General features: G+C 41.8%; 1 protein-coding gene across 2 annotated transcripts; it reads left to right on the top strand.

Annotated features, from left to right (window-relative positions):
* The first annotated feature begins 814 nt into the window (after positions 1-814).
* smad1 (SMAD family member 1) lies at positions 815-17,096 on the top strand. 2 transcript variants are annotated; one of them, XM_084561058.1, is made up of 7 exons: positions 815-1,123; positions 8,961-9,520; positions 11,539-11,802; positions 11,888-12,004; positions 13,777-13,998; positions 14,248-14,504; positions 15,092-17,096. In XM_084561058.1, exons 2-7 carry the CDS (start codon positions 9,121-9,123, stop codon positions 15,233-15,235), a joined length of 1,404 nt encoding a protein of 467 aa, XP_084417184.1. In that variant the 5' UTR covers positions 815-1,123; positions 8,961-9,120; the 3' UTR covers positions 15,236-17,096. The 2 variants fall into 2 exon arrangements, with proteins under 2 accessions (XP_084417184.1, XP_084417185.1); XM_084561059.1 differs by lacking the exon at positions 815-1,123 and adding an exon at positions 1,176-1,338.
* The last annotated feature ends 825 nt before the right edge of the window (positions 17,097-17,921 follow it).

Here is a 17,921-nt window from a genome sequence, read left to right as displayed (position 1 = left end):
TTTTTAAAGCAAAATTTGTAACTTTTTATTGTTGGTAGAAGTGCTTTTTGTAAGACCTGATAGGTTTCACGGTTCATTGTGTGAGTACTGTGTTTCCTTTCCTTACTTCCTCACGTCTGATGAGATAAATTTCTTAAGAAGTGACAAGTAGTTCTGATTCCTCTTAAAATTTTCTCATGCACATGCATGGACTGATATAGCTCACTGGAGGAGGAAATGACACTTCATGTCCTCTGCGCCTGCTGCTCTGTCTGAAGGCTATTTTCATGCATTATCATGCAATATTAATGAGATGGCCTGAAAAACTGTTAGTTTTACTCTTGACATTGCAACATTATGCAGATGAAACGCCTGCATGAGGTCTGGGAGGCTGCGACGGGTGGCATGTGGAAGCATGCTCCCAGTGTGCTTACCCTGCTCTTGGCCACTTTTGTTCTCCTGACAGAGAAGTGCTTATCGTATCAGAGCAAAGCAAGAGGAGAACTGAGAGGTAGGCTTAACCTGGTGCAGTTCAGGAGTTCACTGCAGACAAATCACAACAAACACAAGGGACTCATTTGTGGTCTAGAACTGCTTAGAAATTTAAGTTTTATCCCTTGAGCCCTCATTTAAGATCTTTGTTGTATTTGAGGAGCTGCTACAGTGGGGGGGGGGGGGGAAGAGGGGTATTTTGTAATTACTTGTAATACATGCATACATTAAGTCAGATGCACAAATCTCTACAACAAGCAGCCCCTTTTCTCCTTTCGTTCTCTCCAAAATGCATCAAACAAGCAACCTTTCACCACACTCAGCCGCAAGTCTGCACCCACAAGCTCACACATCTCTAAAGAAACTCTCCACCGCGAAGTCAGCGAGAAAACACGCATTGTTTTACAGTTACATAATCCATTTACACTCAATGAAGATGTTAGATGTTGAGAAAGAAAAAAAAAGAAAAGTAGGTCTTCTTGTTGTGGAGGGCTGCATCCAGCGGCGTGATACTGGCGCTCAACGAAGGGTGAGGCGGCTCCGCGACTCACTGACGCCAGGCCGAGCAGACCCAAGTCAGGCAGAGCGAGAGCGCACACAGGAGGAGCCGCGAACAGAGAGGGAGAAAAGAGCCGCAGAGAGGAAAGAAAAGGTAATGTAAACTTTTGTTGCCTTACCAACACGCTAAATGAAAAGTTTCCCTGTCAGTATTTTCGCTCGTTACTGCGTGCCAAGGCATTGTTTGCAAAGAAGTAGATCCCAGCGGTTATCAGCTCAGCAGTTTCAGTTGGCAGCTTCAAACTTTTTTTTTTTCTTCCTTTTACTCATCAGAGGAGACTCACATTTAGCAGCATCTCTTTTATTACAGTAAGGAGGGTTAACTTGTCTTATAGCTGAGGTTCTTGTAGAAACATTGAAGAAATTATGCGTTTGCACCCCAAGAAACACCATTAATTGTGCTTAAATCACTCTAAATGATTTATTTACTGCGAGGTATTTTAAGTACAAACCGTGTATTGTGTCCTCAGCAGAGAATAAAGTAAAAATTTCTGCATTTAAACACATAGAATAAGACGTTTTGATTTATTGAGCTGCAGTATGTGGATAAATGGGTGGTCTTTTTGTGTCATACACTTTATCTCAGCTCATCAATGAAGAGGCTAACCTGTAATACAGCAGCAACAAAGGAGGCTCGAGGGCACGTCTTCAGATTGATGTTTTCTTTTTGTCTGGATAAAAGTCAAAAATATACCAATTACAGTGATATTAAGCAGGAAAAAAGCAGCAAGTCCTTGCTTTTTTAGAGGCAAGAAACTGTGAATATTTTGAGTTTCTTCTTTGATTAAACTGCTGAAATGATTAAAGAGTTGTCATAGGTGTTGATTGAGTTTCTGGTGATCGTCTGATTGATTAGTAACTCATTGCAACTCATGGTATGGGGCTAATTTGGTTGATTCTGCTGCATGATGTGTATTGATGAGTAGTGATAATAGTTTGATGTCAGTAAAACCATTTATCAGTGTATAACTAGTAAGTAAACATGCTTTACAGTGACCAATCTTAGCATCTTTCCATTTTAAAGTTGCTGTACTGTTGCACTGATGCTGTTTCAGCTGCCCCCCTCGTGTGCTTCAGAGGACAGTGTTTAAGTTATGTCAGCGTGTTTATGAATCTGTGTCTGTGCACGTTTGCATGTGAGGGAGATGGAGAAAAGAGGGAGGGAAAGTGGGAGAAAGACCTACAGCAGCTAAGGCTAGATCTCCTGACATTATTGAAGATGACATATCAGATTACCCAAAGGACAGGAATTTGTCCTTGTCCGTGATAGACTTCCAGTTGTTTTATTGTTCTGCATTCTCAAGGTATGCGCCTTCAAGTTTGAAAATTAAACCAATTTTTGTTCGCGGTATTGAATTGAGGGCGAAGCCTCTTAAATGCCATGAGCAGATGTGATTGTCAGGTGCTTTTAGGAGGTTAAATCCTGTCTTTATACGTACACAATATTGGAATTAAACTACATCTTTGCCTCTGTAAAGCAAACAATGTTTTTACACTATCTATCTATCTATCTATCTATTATAGCATCTCCAAAAAACTAATAAACTACAATATGTAATTGTTGGTTACCAGACACTCACAACACCCCATATACTTGATTAGCAGAATGACAGAAAATATACACCGATCAACCACAACATTAAAATCACTGACAGTGGGGAACGTTTAGACCTGGCATTCATGTGGATGTTACTTAGACATGTACCACCCACCTAGACCAGACCAGGCACCCCCACCCCATAGCAATGACACTCCTTGATGGCAGCAGCCATCCCCAGCAGGATGCAGCCTGATATCAGGCACACACACAAAAACGGTTTAGGAACGACTCAAAAACCATTAAAAAAAGGCACAAGGTGTTGACCTGGCCTCCAAATTCACTAGATCCCAAACTGATCAAGTATCTGTGGGATGCACTGGAACAAGCCTGATCCACAGAGGCCACAACAACATTCTGTTTACAGACACCACAGGACACCCTCAGAAGACCCATGTCCATGTCCTCTGATGAGTCGCAACGGTTTTGGAGGCACAAAGGAGACCTACACAATATTAGGAAGGTGATCATAATGCAATGCCTGATGGGTGAATATATCAGTTAATAATTTGTGTATAATAGACCATTTAGTTGACTTTTTCAGATTGCTATTAAACCATATTGAAGACATTAGAAGTAATTGTGATTTCACTGCTCTCAAGTTGTAGCCTTGGTCGCATGTGTCTGTGCAGTCTGGATAACATAGCCTGCCATGTGTCGGGGTGAGGTGTCCACCCTAACACAACACAAACCCAACACTGAGTGCCAAGCATGTTTGAGATAGCTGCTTGAAAACCCATGTGTTTGCTAGTTATGTCTGCAGCAGTCGTGTGTGGGGAACTGGTGTGTCTGGGACGTAAAGAATCTGATCCCAGCTCAGGCCTTCAAAGTGTGGACTGTGCTGTTAACTAGTTGGTGGTTTTCTAGTATTTTTCCGTTGTTAATAGCTGGATTTCACTCACTTGTGTTATTGTGTAATCTTTACTGGGTTCTATGTGTGTGATGGTGTTTGTGAGGACAAGTGACTCTAGTGAGTTCAAGGAGCCTCCCGGGTCAATGCTATGTCTAGTCAGTGAGGGCAGCACCTCATGTCTGACTGTGGTTATTTCAAGCTTTGCTCTGAGACTGTTGTATTGACTTCAGTGACTTTTGACAAAAATCAGCATTTGCTGGCTACTGGAGCTAACTGTATTCAACTGAATTAGAAACCGTTTAGCTAGTTAATGTATCAGCCAGTATTAGGTTACACCAGATATATTACAGTATGTATATGTTGGCCAACAATTAGAAAGTAAAGAAATTCCAATGTCCTCCTGAGATATGACAGGTTCAGTTTTCTGCTGTAAAATATCCTGCTTTAAAAACAACATACATGTGTTTCTTCTCAAAGATGAGCTGTAGTTATATATATATACTAGTTGTATCACTAGTATCCTGTAATCGTAATACCTAAAGCTTGCAGCAAGCTCAGGCAATTTTCATCAGATACCTGAATATAAACAGGTTTACAAGAGCTGCAGTAAATTGTATTTACTGTCAAAGCCTGTCATTTATGTCCCTGATTAATACCTTTAATCTCTAAAATGAACAAACCCAGTGAAACAGTTGTGAAACAGTTGTATAACTTGTTTTCCAGGGTCCAAGTTGACTTCTTCAGACTGTTTTTGTCTGTTCAACAGTCCAAACACAAAGGAATGCAACTTACAACAATATGAAACAGAGAAATATATGAAATCCCGGACTCTTTGTCGTCAGGGCATTGTAAAATCAGCTAATTGATTTAATACTAAAGGGATGTTTTAAAAATGATAATTCAGTATCGTACCAGTTCTGGTCTCAACATTTTGAACATCACAAAGCCTTACTGGCCTTCGACTGCAAATTTATGTGTCATATTCTTCACAGACGTTATAGTTATTATCTGTATTTGTGAAGAAAAAAAAAAACGTATTTCATCCGTGTAGTGTCACTGTTGGCTCAGTAATGACCCTTGAAGGCACTTAATCTTGAAGTGCTCGTTGAAGAGACCAGATATATGTTCGACTCTCTCTCCAAAACACTCAGTCTGTCTAAGATCTCTGACTTCACCATCACTCTCACTTTCTTCCTCTCCGTCTCTCCATGCATCATCCCCCCCTTTCTTCCTCCCTCTTCCTCTTTATCTATCACCCTCTCTTCCTGCACTCCTCTGTTTATAGCTAGTGACTCCATTGAGCGGGGGTTAATGGAGGCCCCATCCAGGACCCTGCTGATAAATAATGTAGCTTCTTTATAATGCTCCGTCCCCGGGGAGGGTCCAGAGAGCATCATTACTGCCTCCTCATCCTACACAGCCCAGGCCTAAATTGATTAACAGACACTGGAGCAGTGCAAAATGATCCATGGGGCTAGTGTAGTGGCTAACAGCTCGCACCAGGTGGGTCAAAGCCTCCGCCTGTCAGTGTCGCATGATCCCCACTCTGTGCTCCCATTAGCCTCAGTCTCTGTCCGGTGAGCTAACTGATAGCCATAACAAGCTACTGCTAACGCAATAGTGAGAGAGCATTGCTCGGGCTCGGCTGTAGGGAATGTCAGAGTGGTTTTTATGGCACTGTTGTGTAAATGGCGGTGTGTGTTTCAGTTTTTATAGTGGAGAGAGCTGCGGCCAAGGCCACTACAGGCATCTGTGCAACTCTTCATTGCCTGGCTCAGGCATGTATTGAGCTGAGGGAATTAGAATTATTTAATTACGCTAATTTAGTCATTGATTGACTAAAAACAAGTAGTCTCCAAAAAAAATCAACTTCAAGTTAAAACAATTCATTGATTTGTGGTAATCGGAAAATATATATGATCAGGAGCTATTGTGATGATAGGTTAATTTTGTCTATGCCAGGAGGACTGGGTATCTTTACTGAATTCCTTTATTGATTTATCTCTAATTAACAAGGTCCTGATTTCATTCAATTCAATATTGATCAATTTAGAGATATTTCAGTTTTGAAACAATTTTGCATTCTTATGAAAGTAAAAAAAAAGTCCATTGGTTTCATAGATCTGTGATATTTCTGCCATATTTTACCTCTAATCAGCACATTTTGCATATGGCTTTGCTTTTGTCCAGCTCATACATTAAATACAAATGGCTGCCACACATCAGCCTTTCAGGGCTGATGGTGCCCTTAGAGTTGTAGTTCATTGTTATGTTTTTGGATCTCCCCTTCATGTGGACCAAACTCGTTTTGTGGTGACGCAGGACCAGCCATGCCAAACCAGTCTCATGAGACCGCAGAGATTTGGCATACATTTTAAAAGTGATCCAAGGATATTATGAAGCCATATTGGATCTTTCAAATGAAGATTGATTGGAATTGGAAGATCTATTTTTTTTAACCCAGCCCTCCCCAGTTGTGAAGATTTAGTAGCCTGAATGAAGTTTCGGTTTTGAACAGAAATCAGGGTGAACTTTTTCACTTGGTTCTTTTAATGACCAAAATATTCATTGACTAATCAGGAGAGAAATCAGAGCATGAAGTGGAAATTGAATAGATTTTATTAGTAAAGCCCTAGAAGTCAGCTTTATTAATATGCCAGACATTCACTAGTTTCAACCTGTGAACCTATGTGAAGACTGTCTTGTAATTAAAGTACGTTTGTCTTTGGAGCCATCAGTAAGAGGTAAAAAAAAATGTTTAATGACAACAGAAAACAAAAACTGTTAAAGACTGTTACGGCATGTAGACATCTCAGTCTATACATAGATATAGGAAGAGCGAGGCACACTGGCGTCTTCATATTTTGACTGCCTCACAGAGAACTCCAAACTAGCATTGTCCAAAGAAGCAACACAGCGCTGTATCAGGCTCTTTAAATAAGCATGTGGTCGGGCAAGCAGTCAGATATTATTGACTGTCAGGACTGGAAATATCCAAGAGACATGGCCTCCAGCTGTGGCTGACTGACAGAAGAGGATTGTTAAGTCTGCTCCAGATGTTACGGCACAGAACTTTCTGGAATCTTACATCTGAAAGGGATTAAAGTTTGTCTTTGTGCGGCTCGTCCTGAACTTGGGGGGATAGTGCTGGCTGTCACCAAGAGGCCATCAAAGCAGGCACGCGGCTGGCTGTTAATCAAAATGACTTGTCATTCTTTGGGGTGGTGACCCCGATACAAATATGATGTTGCTGTTTGTGCCTTTTGAACGGTTTGCATTATGGTCAGGCTCCACTCTCATCCCTCAGGCGCATGTTCTTCTTGGTTTGAAGATGTGCTGAGTCAGTTTTGCACCAGACACTGCCAAGGTCATGAAGAGTCTGTCAAAAGTCTCCTCGTATTTACATTGTATTTCCATACTGAGTTTGAGCGTACGTTTGCACACACATTTCTCTTTTATCTTTGTGAAGTTTGTTTTGGTTTGTTTTTTGATGTACAGCTTACATTATATAGTTTGCTGTTTGCAAATGTTGTGTTTCTGTGTATTATATCGATTCATTTACATCACCATTATCTCTATTAGCAATCAGTTGAATTAGCATACAGTTAGAACAATAAAAAAAGATGCCTGGAGACGTTACTGTGGTCACTGACAAATTGATTATTTGTGATCATTTTAGAAACAAAATATCATTTGATTCACGAAAATAAGTGAGCTATTCTGAATTTTAGTTTAAATACATGTGAAAATGTGTTTATCCTGCTACTCTAATGACTGAACAAGACCACCCACCATATTTTTACTGGTTATCACTACATGAAGAGATTCAGAGAGCAAGAAATAGAGCCGGAGAACCCTGAAAGAAAAAAACAAAAACTGCAGGTCTAAGCAAAAGGAAGCGGAGTCAGTGCTGTGTCAAGGATGACATATATAGAGCCTGTTTCCTTTGTCTTTAATGGTGGCAAGTTGGATTGTAGTGAGATCTTGAGCAACATAAAACATGACGTCCAACAATATGTGATGAAGTGCTTCCATAAATGTTTGCAGTTCACTGATGAGCTAATACTAGTCAAGCGGATGAGCTAATTATAGTTGCAACTTGCATCTTTCCAGTCAGTGTGTTTGGCAGTAGTAAGTGTCCAGGGCCTTCACAGTGCACACACACACACACACACACACACACACACACACACACGTTGTAAACAGCACCTGTTCGCCTCAAACTCCCCTGCCCTTTGCCACTATGATGTGGCCTACATATGCAGTAGCTGTCAAAGATAGAAATCGCTATTCATCCCATAATCTGAAGGGCCAGGAATAACTACAGCACAGTCTTAATGATGTATTTGTTCCTGCTCGCAGGAAATCCAATATACTTCAGCTTTACTGTCAGAGAGTGATGCATCCTCACCCGTGAGTCAGTACGGATAGATGCTGCTGGATTTCTGACACGCTGCTTATTGGATTCTGGGATTGCATCTGAACATTTATCCGCGTCCAAACCTCCACCATAACTATGTTTTATCTCCCTAATTGGATTCAGGCAAAACTTGAAAAGAAGGTGGAACGGGCAGTGCTCAAAGCGTTCTTGTTTCCCTTTTAAAAGCTAGAATGTATGTTCCTTCTGGCTACTGAATTACTCCTGTGGGACCCCCAGTGAATGGGCACATTTATCCTGGAGTCCACATGTACTTCCTTTTTATTGTCCTGCACGCTGCCAGATTCCTGCTGAAAACCAGTGTTTGTAGGTTGGTGGTGTTGAAGCTTTACAGCAATGTTGCCTCTGCAGGTTGAACGTTTTCTTTTCCCTGAACATGAAAGCTAGCTTTTTTAAGTCCTGCATATATTTATCAAACTATTTTACCTGCCAAAGAAGTTGCTTTTGCATCACTTTGGATTTTTACATGTTATTTAATAAATAAATTAGTTGACAAAAACATTCATTAGGCAAAACTGTCCAGACTTTTGCTTCTGAATTGAGATGGCTTGTTGTCTTAAGTTATTTATTTATTTAAAAGCTATTATGAGTCTATTAAATAAACTCATTAACCTAACCATATCTGCTACAGGTGGTGAATTACTCGACAGCCTCTCTGTGTAGGTTGTGTAGGCCGCATGCAGTTTTGTGAAGCCCTTTTGCTGTAAATGACATTAGTAACTGGTGGTAATGTGACAAGCCATACGGACAGGAAGCTATCTTGAGAATGTCTGGTTGGGTTGATGTTCGCAGGAGGGCGTCCACTGTGACTCTCCTGCCAGTTTCCCTGAAGCCGTGACTGACATGACTGCGCCAGCTATAACGGTGACATAATCGCTCGCTACATCAAGGCTTGTTCCAGCAGCTTTCTGGTGTCAGACGTCAGTGCTGCTGCTCTAGAGAGACGTTCATGCTCCTTAGTTGCTGCAACTTTGTGAGAGAAAGGAGGAGACACTCTTTTGGTGAAGACTTTAACTTACACATTTCTTTTTTTTGTCTTCTAGAAACTGTCAAGAGGACCTGATCTTACTTCTTGGAACCTGAGGATCTCAAGCTCCAAAATAAAACAGACAAACAGATAATATTGTGTCCTCTGTGACTGGACAGTCTCCCAACACCGCTCACATTTCGTTTAGGACAGGGGAGGAGGTCGGCCCGTTCAACATGAATGTCACCTCACTCTTCTCCTTCACCAGCCCGGCTGTCAAACGGCTGCTGGGTTGGAAGCAGGGAGACGAGGAAGAGAAATGGGCAGAAAAGGCGGTAGATGCTCTAGTTAAGAAACTGAAAAAGAAGAAGGGAGCCATGGAGGAGCTGGAGCGGGCACTCAGCTGCCCCGGTCAGCCCAGTAACTGTGTGACGATCCCTCGCTCGCTGGATGGGAGGCTGCAAGTGTCCCACAGGAAAGGTCTGCCTCATGTCATTTATTGCCGGGTGTGGCGCTGGCCTGACCTGCAGTCCCATCATGAGCTGAAGGCGCTGGAGTGCTGTGAGTACCCCTTTGGGTCCAAACAGAAGGACGTGTGTATCAACCCATACCACTACAAACGAGTGGACAGTCCAGGTGAGTGATATTGAATTGAATTGAATTGAATTGAGTATCATCTTTAAGTGTACAGATGCATGTGTCTGCACTGATACTGACCTTATTAGTCCAAGTGATGACTGATCAACAATTTATCCGGATGCCTTGATATTTTGGTCTTTCTCTTGCATTTATTATTTGCATGTTGTCTGACATGTTTTAAATCAGTTCCAAATTTCATATTAGCAGGGACAAAATTAATATTTATGAACGTTAAATTGATTTCGAAAACATAATATGTAATCTCATGGGTAAAATCAGACAGACATCAAACACTACTTGGTCTCTTACTAAACAGAAAACGAGGATCAGCTGACAAGATAAAAACAGCTGTGTTCACAGTGTGTAAAGAGCCAAAGTGTGTGTGTGTCATTGATGTGTGCATGCAGCAGGAAATTCCATCCGGGGGAGAAAAGGGGCTTTGTTTTGGGCATACTCTGTACTGCAGGCCCATCTTCGTTTTGCACACACACACACACACATTAACTCACTTGTATGCACACTGCAAAAACGAGGCAGGCACAGTTTCTGTGGAACAGGAAGACAGTCACCCGTACACAATGGGAGGAAAGAGTTGTTGCCTGCCTCGCACGCGTTTTGTTTTAGCAGCGGGTGGAAGGCAGAGGGCTGAGGTGATTCAACCCCACAGCACCTGTCTGTCCACACTACTCACACCCACCCACGCGCACACCCACACATACACCCCGACACACTCGCCCGCACACACACACACCCCCGCCCACTCCCTTTCTCTCTCTGAACGCCACCCAGCTACACACAGACATCCTGTCAATCTCCCTTCACTATTCTACATAACACCACAGCTGTCCGCCTGCTCCGCATATAACCTTTGAAATAAACTGCCACATTGATGCATCGGCCTGCTGCAGCACACATGGGCTACCTGCAGGAATACTGACAGCAGCGCGAGGCCCGTCTAAAATTTCAGCACCAGCTTTATTTATCTGCACAGGTATTTATAGACACAAGTGGAGCATATCTCTGCGGTTTGTGCTGCACCTGAATAGCCCCTGGCCAGGATATTTACCCCAAGTGATGAATTCCACAAGAGCGGCCCGCCTCAAAATGACTTTTCAGAGAAGAAATGTGAGAGTCGAGGCCAAATGCTGCTGGCTAAGGCCGACTGCTTGGAAGCGGACATTTGAAAAATGCTATGACATCTGCGCTCAGACTGTTCAATTGCAGAGAGTTTTTAGAAAGAGATTTCTTTATTACGCTGGAGTCAATGAACTTATTTATTCCAACTTAATTTTAAAATATACAGTATGTCCAGAGTGCTGAAACAAATACTTAAATGTTAGATAGGGATTGAGTTGAGATAGGGATTGTTCTGTATTAATCAAAATCTGCAAAAAAATTAAAATAAATAAATGATAAGCAATTTGTATAAAAGGACATGTGAGAAGAGAAGTGGAACTAAACAGAAAAAGATTTGTGCTGTATAGTACATCTCTATTTTGATTGAGCTATGTGTTAAATGTAGAATGAACAGAAGTACACTGCATCAGAGCAGGTGCTTCCAAGATGGAAATTAGATGAAGATACTCTTCTGAAATATAAAATTGAAATATGCTCTGACCTTTTTCAATCTATCATGGAATTTTGTCACACTGATAATGAGTCATGGAATAGCAGTATTTCCATGAGTCAGTCCTGATTTACAACAGTGCTTCAAATGGAAAAGGAAGAGCTGACGTAAAGCAAAAGTTCTGATGGTTGACACCTTTAGATACTCTCATAGTTCATATCATTGACACATGTGATGCTGCCTTGATTAGAGCAGAGGAAGTAATGGCCTCTTACAGGTTTAACGCTGGTAGTGGATTAACGAGCAGTTTCAGAGCACTTAGTGTCACGTCGATGTTTTTTTATTTATTTTTTTGGTCTTATTGGCGAAGTGCAGTTTTATTTGAATTAATTGTTCTTCCCTTAAACACTCACAGTCACAAGCATTTTTCGTCTTTCTCCTTCTTTAGTGCTGCCGCCTGTCTTGGTACCAAGGAACAGCGAGTTCAACGCCAAGCATACGATGTTACCTCGCTTCCGCAACCCTCTGCAGCAGAACGAGCCACACATGCCGCAGAATGCCACCTTCCCAGAGTCCTTTCCTCAGGCCAACACTATGCCTTTCCCCCATTCGCCGGGAAACAGCTACCCAAACTCGCCTGGCAGTGGCAGCAGCGCTACCTTCCCGCATTCACCATCCAACTCCGACCCCGGCAGTCCGTTCCAGATGCCAGGTGAGACAATTTATCTTCTCTTTTTTTTCTAACTTTCACTCCATTGTAAACGTCAATAACTCTTATGACTTTGTTCTTGATGCAGAGACACCCCCGCCTGCTTACATGCCCCCAGAGGAGCAGATGACTCAGGATTGCCCCCAGCCAATGGACACCAACCTCATGGCTCCACCCTTGCCCCTAGAGACTAACAACCGGCCAGGTAACCATGACAGTTATTATCTCACATACGCACACACACACACATGTCCGTTTCTTGTGATATCATCCACATAAAGTTGTCTGCACCTGCTCCCCTTGATCTGCAGGTGCACAGATTTTTAGGAAGTCTGGTTGGAAGTTTTTTTTTCTCATGTGTTCAAATTCCAAAAAAAGAAGAAAAACCTCAGTTGGGTTGCTGCCTGCCCCATATCCTGTCAGATAAAACAGTGTGTGGACTAGTTTACAGTGGAGCTTTGTCTGTGGGTGCCAGCCCAGGGCAAGCTCAAAGCCTCAGCAAATTAAGCCAGTTTTATGAGGCCTATAAAAGCTGGTGCTTATGTCATCTCTGCTGGTGGTGGTGAGGACTTGAAACCCGTTAACGATAGGATTCACTAATTACCTTTGGCTCTCAAATCCGAAATGCGGTGCAATAATTGCTGCTATCTCTACTTGGTGGTTTTGATTTTATTATCCAAGACAAGACACATCTGAGCACTGCATTCAAGGATTCATAACACACTATGCAGGGGACTCTCTGCTGGATTCCAAAAGCTTCTGATGATTTTAAAGTGATATTCTGTTGCTTTTTCCCTCGTTTCTGTAATACAAAACTAATTTTCGCAATTAAAAACTGGGAAGAACATATGAGTAGTTACATGTTCAATAACTGTCATGCTAGCCAAACTCATTTTAGGATAGAACAAGGACGAATTACTACGCAAACTGTCTGTGAACATGCATCTAAGTTTCTATTTCAACTTTCTGGTTCAACAAAACTGTACTTTCTTCTTTTTTAATACTTCATCTTTTGACCTCTGATTGGGATCTAGACGCCCAAGTGTGGGGGCCACTGATTTGCAGGATGTAGCTAAACCTTTGGTTTGTCTTTGAGGATCAGAAATTTGTTTGGTGAGAACAGTGTTGTTAGATCTCAAAAAGAAAGTAGCAAATTGCAATGAACCAAAAATGCCTTTAGTCTAATTAGTGAGAGGCTATAGTACTACATTGCGTTATTTGCAGTTAAATTACACATCACTTTTACCTAATATTTGGAGTTTCAGAATATAGTTAATCTTTTTTTTAATCACCATGCACTTGTGTCTCAAAGACTCGCCCACACACAGTGACAGCAACAGTGGGAAGAGCTGTTGAAAGTTGTGTTAGCTGGATGTGGGAGTTTGGGGAGTTTTTAAAGTCTTTTCCACAAGCTGCATCCTGTACAGGGGAGCAGGTTTCTATTGTAGGCCAGCTCTGGGAAGTGAACAGACAAAACACACCTGCTAGCCAGTGCCATGCTACGCAGGAAGTTTGGGAGAAATATGTGCTTAGAAAAACATGATTTGTTCCTCTCTCTCAGGGAGGGTGAGGCCAGCTGGCCCTGGCTCGTTCTGAGATACCAGGCACAGAGAGCATGGCCAGGCCCCTTCCATTGACTGCGCTGCTGCTCAATAAAAGCTGGCAGACACACCACAGACAGTCAGAATGCTTTAGAAAGCGTCTACATCGATTATGGTCAGACTAAATGTACACAAATGTAGCTAGTGGGTCCTATATGTTTATTCAAATCATTATTACGGGCTACGTGGGACAATTTGGACGAAATAATTGTGTGGTTGAGGAAGATTTACAGTTGAGTCTGCTGGTATCACTGGCTCGTGGCAGCTTGTCTGCTCAGAGGAGTTTAAAATTTGCCTTTAATGTGTCTGCGCCTGTTTCCGCATGTACAGCGTGCTCAGCTCACTCTTGTGACCTCTTAACGTGTTTCCTGTACAGATGTGCAGCCTGTGGCCTATGAGGAACCCAAGCACTGGTGCTCTATTGTTTACTACGAGCTCAACAATCGTGTCGGAGAGGCCTTCCAGGCTTCCTCCACCAGTGTGCTCGTCGATGGCTTCACAGATCCCTCCAACAACCGCAACCGATTCTGTCTCGGCCTGCTCTCCAACGTTAACCGCAACTCCACTATTGAGAACACCCGGCGGCACATCGGCAAAGGTACAGCATGGAAAACTTGTCAATGACTGTAATGCACCGATTGTCAGCAGATGAGACTTAATCAATTCATGTTGTCAACGGGGACTGGAATCCAGGGAGGAACAAAACAATAACAACAAATTGACCAGACATATCAGTCTATTGAGTCTAGATTCTGACCACACTGATGTTTCAGGTTTTAAAAATTATAAAATTTCACTATTAATTCAGGTGACCTGCTCCTAATTTAACTCTCTCACTACCTCCTAGGTGTCCATCTGTATTACGTTGGAGGGGAGGTGTATGCAGAATGTCTGAGTGACAGCAGTATCTTCGTCCAGAGTCGTAACTGTAACTACCACCACGGCTTCCATCCCACAACTGTCTGTAAGATTCCCAGCGGCTGCAGCCTCAAGATTTTCAACAACCAGGAGTTCGCTGAGCTGCTGGCCCAGTCCGTCAACCACGGCTTCGAGGCCGTGTACGAGCTCACCAAGATGTGCACCATCCGCATGAGCTTCGTTAAGGTAGTCTGCTTTAGATTTTATTTTACAAATGATAGAAGAGTAGACATTTGGATTGTCTCGATATTGGTAGTAAACTTAGAATGTTTAGTGTAAACAGATTTTTGGTTGCCGTCTGCAGTTGAGTCACTCTTACTAATACTGATACTGGTATCAGTGCTCCTTTATGCTTTCATGTTTCACTTTAATCTCTGCAAATGTTTTCTGTTGAGAGTCGGTCAGTGGTCAACAGTGTCATGACTTTAAACCAGTTACTAATTCTTTAAAAAGCAAAACTGACTGACTGGTCGTCCAGTATTTGACTCACTCATATGGAGAGCAGCCATACAAACCACCAAGCAGCCATAATTACAGTATTACCCTATAAAACTGCTCTTAAATTTACGATGTCTTAGTGGTAAAACTCATTCATATAAATGCTGATAATGTCAACGTTGGACAGCTTGACAAAAAGGTTAAATATTAACTGACAAACTCAGCCCTACACATCAAATTTGAATGAATCTTGAAATGTAAGAGTGTGTACAAGGACAGCAAAAAGAAGTACAGTCTGTTGTCATGATCAATAATCATGTTTTCCTGCCTTTCAGGGCTGGGGAGCAGAATACCACCGCCAAGATGTGACCAGCACACCCTGCTGGATTGAGATTCATCTGCATGGTCCGCTGCAGTGGTTAGATAAGGTGCTAACCCAGATGGGTTCCCCCCACAACCCTATATCCTCGGTCTCCTAGGCTTCACTGTCCTCAGCCCTGTGGCTGTCCATACCCCAGCATTTTGGTCTAAGTAGCAAGAATAGGGGCTGTCCGGTCCCAAACTGGCTTGTGTTTTAGTCAGGAGTCCGCAGAGAAGGCTGTTTGACTGAAACACAAGCTGATCTGGGACCTGCAAGGTTGGGTGGGCTGTTAAATGGGTAGGTTTGTTTTCTACTTGAAGGACGTCTGAATTGGGCACATTGACAGACTGGGAGAGGAGTAAAGCAAAGTGAGCGTGATGCAACTGGAAGATACTTGATCTTTGTGACCAACTGTAATAATTAGACCATCACACTCATCATGACGCAGATATCCTCTCTGTTCTTGTTCCCACAACTTTTCTTTGTCACTGTTCTATTATTCTGACTCATAACTAGTTTGCATCCCTTGGAAAATATTCCCTCCGAGGTCCAGATATACACGTGTAGTTACAATAATTATGGGACATTCCAGGTCGCCGAAATTGCAGCCGGCTGCTGTTTTCTGTCTGACTGCAGTGAGGTTGACATGAAATGTTCTTATGAGATATTCAAAGTTAGCGGGGACTTGGAGGATGACCAGTATGACTCATCTTCACGTACTTAAACAAGTATGTCAGTTTTTCAAACCGTTACGTTTAGGTCAATCAATTGATGCGGTTTAAAGTTATTATAACATCAAAATGAAATCCTGTATCACAGATAAAAAATAGTTTGAGGGTAACTTTAGGGGGCGTTTGAGCGTTTAGGGCGGGGTTCGTTGTGGGGCATGGCACTAAAAGGGCATTTCAGACAAAGTTTTAAGTGTTGCTCATCTCGTGTTACACTTGTGTTTCAAATGAATTTTAAGAAAAAAATAGTGTTTAGGTATATTCACTATTAGATATGTGCTGTGCAGTCTGGTTTTGCAAGGCATAGTTTGGTTAATGTAGTGTTACACATTTACGTCTGGTAGCTGAACATGACATGAAGTAGAGGCAAACACAAGTACAGTATAGTTTGTCCCTCGCTGTTTACTCTGCAGCTGAATCAGATGTGTGGAGTCGCATTGAGGACATTAATATTTCAGTGACTGTGCCTCATTCTCTCAATTACATTGACTGAGCAGAAATGACTGTTATGGGAAAACGTTGAGCATTCAAATTTTAATTGTTGACTGAGAAAAGCGTGTCAGTTACTGATGTCTGATTTTTTTTTTAAATAAAATGCAGATTTTGCCATTAAAATCTTCTACGCTTCGAGCAATCGTCTTTGCTATGAGACTGTTATACTCTTGACATTCTTTTTGTATTTTTTGAACATGTTTTTTTTTGTTTTGTCTGCACTTTCACATGTTGCCTCTTTGTTTTGTTTTTTTCCCCCCTCGCTCCTTCTTTCTGTTTTGCTCAGTAAAACTCCCAGAAAGCAGTTTTATTCCATGAATATCAAGTCTCTACTGGAGGATTCAATAAATTTGTTTTATTACTTGCAACATTTCTGTCTCTTTCATGACCACTGTCTCGGCATGTTTGTCTTTGTGTGCCTGTCTATGAAATTACAGGCCACCCATGCTAAGAAAATATTCGTGTATTGTCAGGGACTTTCTCAAAAACAGCAACTGCTCTATGTATTTGTCTCACTCATGTTGTGGGGACATAAATACTTGAGTCACAATGTGGGGACCTGCCTTCATTTTGGAGACAGAAAAAGTCCCCTTAATGTAAATCATTAAACTTTAAGGTGTAGACATGGTTTAGGGTTAGTTGAAGTAGTGGTTACAGCTCGTGTTAGTTATATATCTCCAAGAAAGAAAACGTAAGTCATTGTAATGTCTTCTGAACTGGTGAAAACGCTTATTTAAATGTTTGGGAGTAGACCTTCAATTAGAGAGGCTTAGCAATTAAAAGTGCATCTGAATGCCAGCTGCACTAGTGATTTTCCAGTAAATTGTATGAAAATGCATGAAATCATGGGTTTCCCTTAGGTTTATGGGACGTGTAACAATACTGGAACGGTTACTACAGTCTTCCAGGAAAGGTCCCCTGGAAGTCACAGAGTGGATTGTGTGTGTTTGTGCATGCAGCCGTTTCATTTGACTGTATGTAAACGTGGGTGGTATGGTTGCACAGTCGTTAGTAGTTCTGCCTCCCAAGAGGTTGCATGTCTCTCCCAAATTCCAGACACGAGCACGTCAGGTGGACTGGAGACTAAAAGATGACTAAAAAGACTGTTGATCTACTGAAAACCTGTCTAAACTGTTAGTAAGGTAAATTAATAGATTCTATCTTGTCAAGGCCAAAACCCCAAAGGTCATAGCACAAATCCTATAAAAGAATCTGTCAGGAAAGGGTTTCATGTTATAGTGCTAACAGACAATAAAGATAAAGGTTGTCTTTACTGTAAGATCTATATTAGTAGATGCAGGTTTTATGTATTTTTCTAGTGATTTATGGGTTTGTTTTTATTGCTCGTATTCGATGTCCAGTCCCATGGCGGTACTAAATATTTGTCCAAGTGCCCAACTAATTTTATTTTCTTGATGACTTAATTTTTTTTATCAATCAGATAGTGAGGATTAACAAGTCTTTGCAATTAGGAATTCAAAATGGAAGATGTGCTGTAATGTGCTGTCAGTACTGTCAGGTAACTCCAAAAAAATGCATTTTTTTTTAATGAGATATATACATAAAGAAACAGACCACACTTAA

This window comes from Chelon labrosus (assembly GCF_963514085.1).
Source record: "Chelon labrosus genome assembly, chromosome: 2".
Lineage (NCBI taxonomy): Eukaryota > Metazoa > Chordata > Actinopteri > Mugiliformes > Mugilidae > Chelon > Chelon labrosus.
Note: the sequence above shows the minus strand (reverse complement) of the source record. Positions and strands in the feature narration are given on the sequence as shown.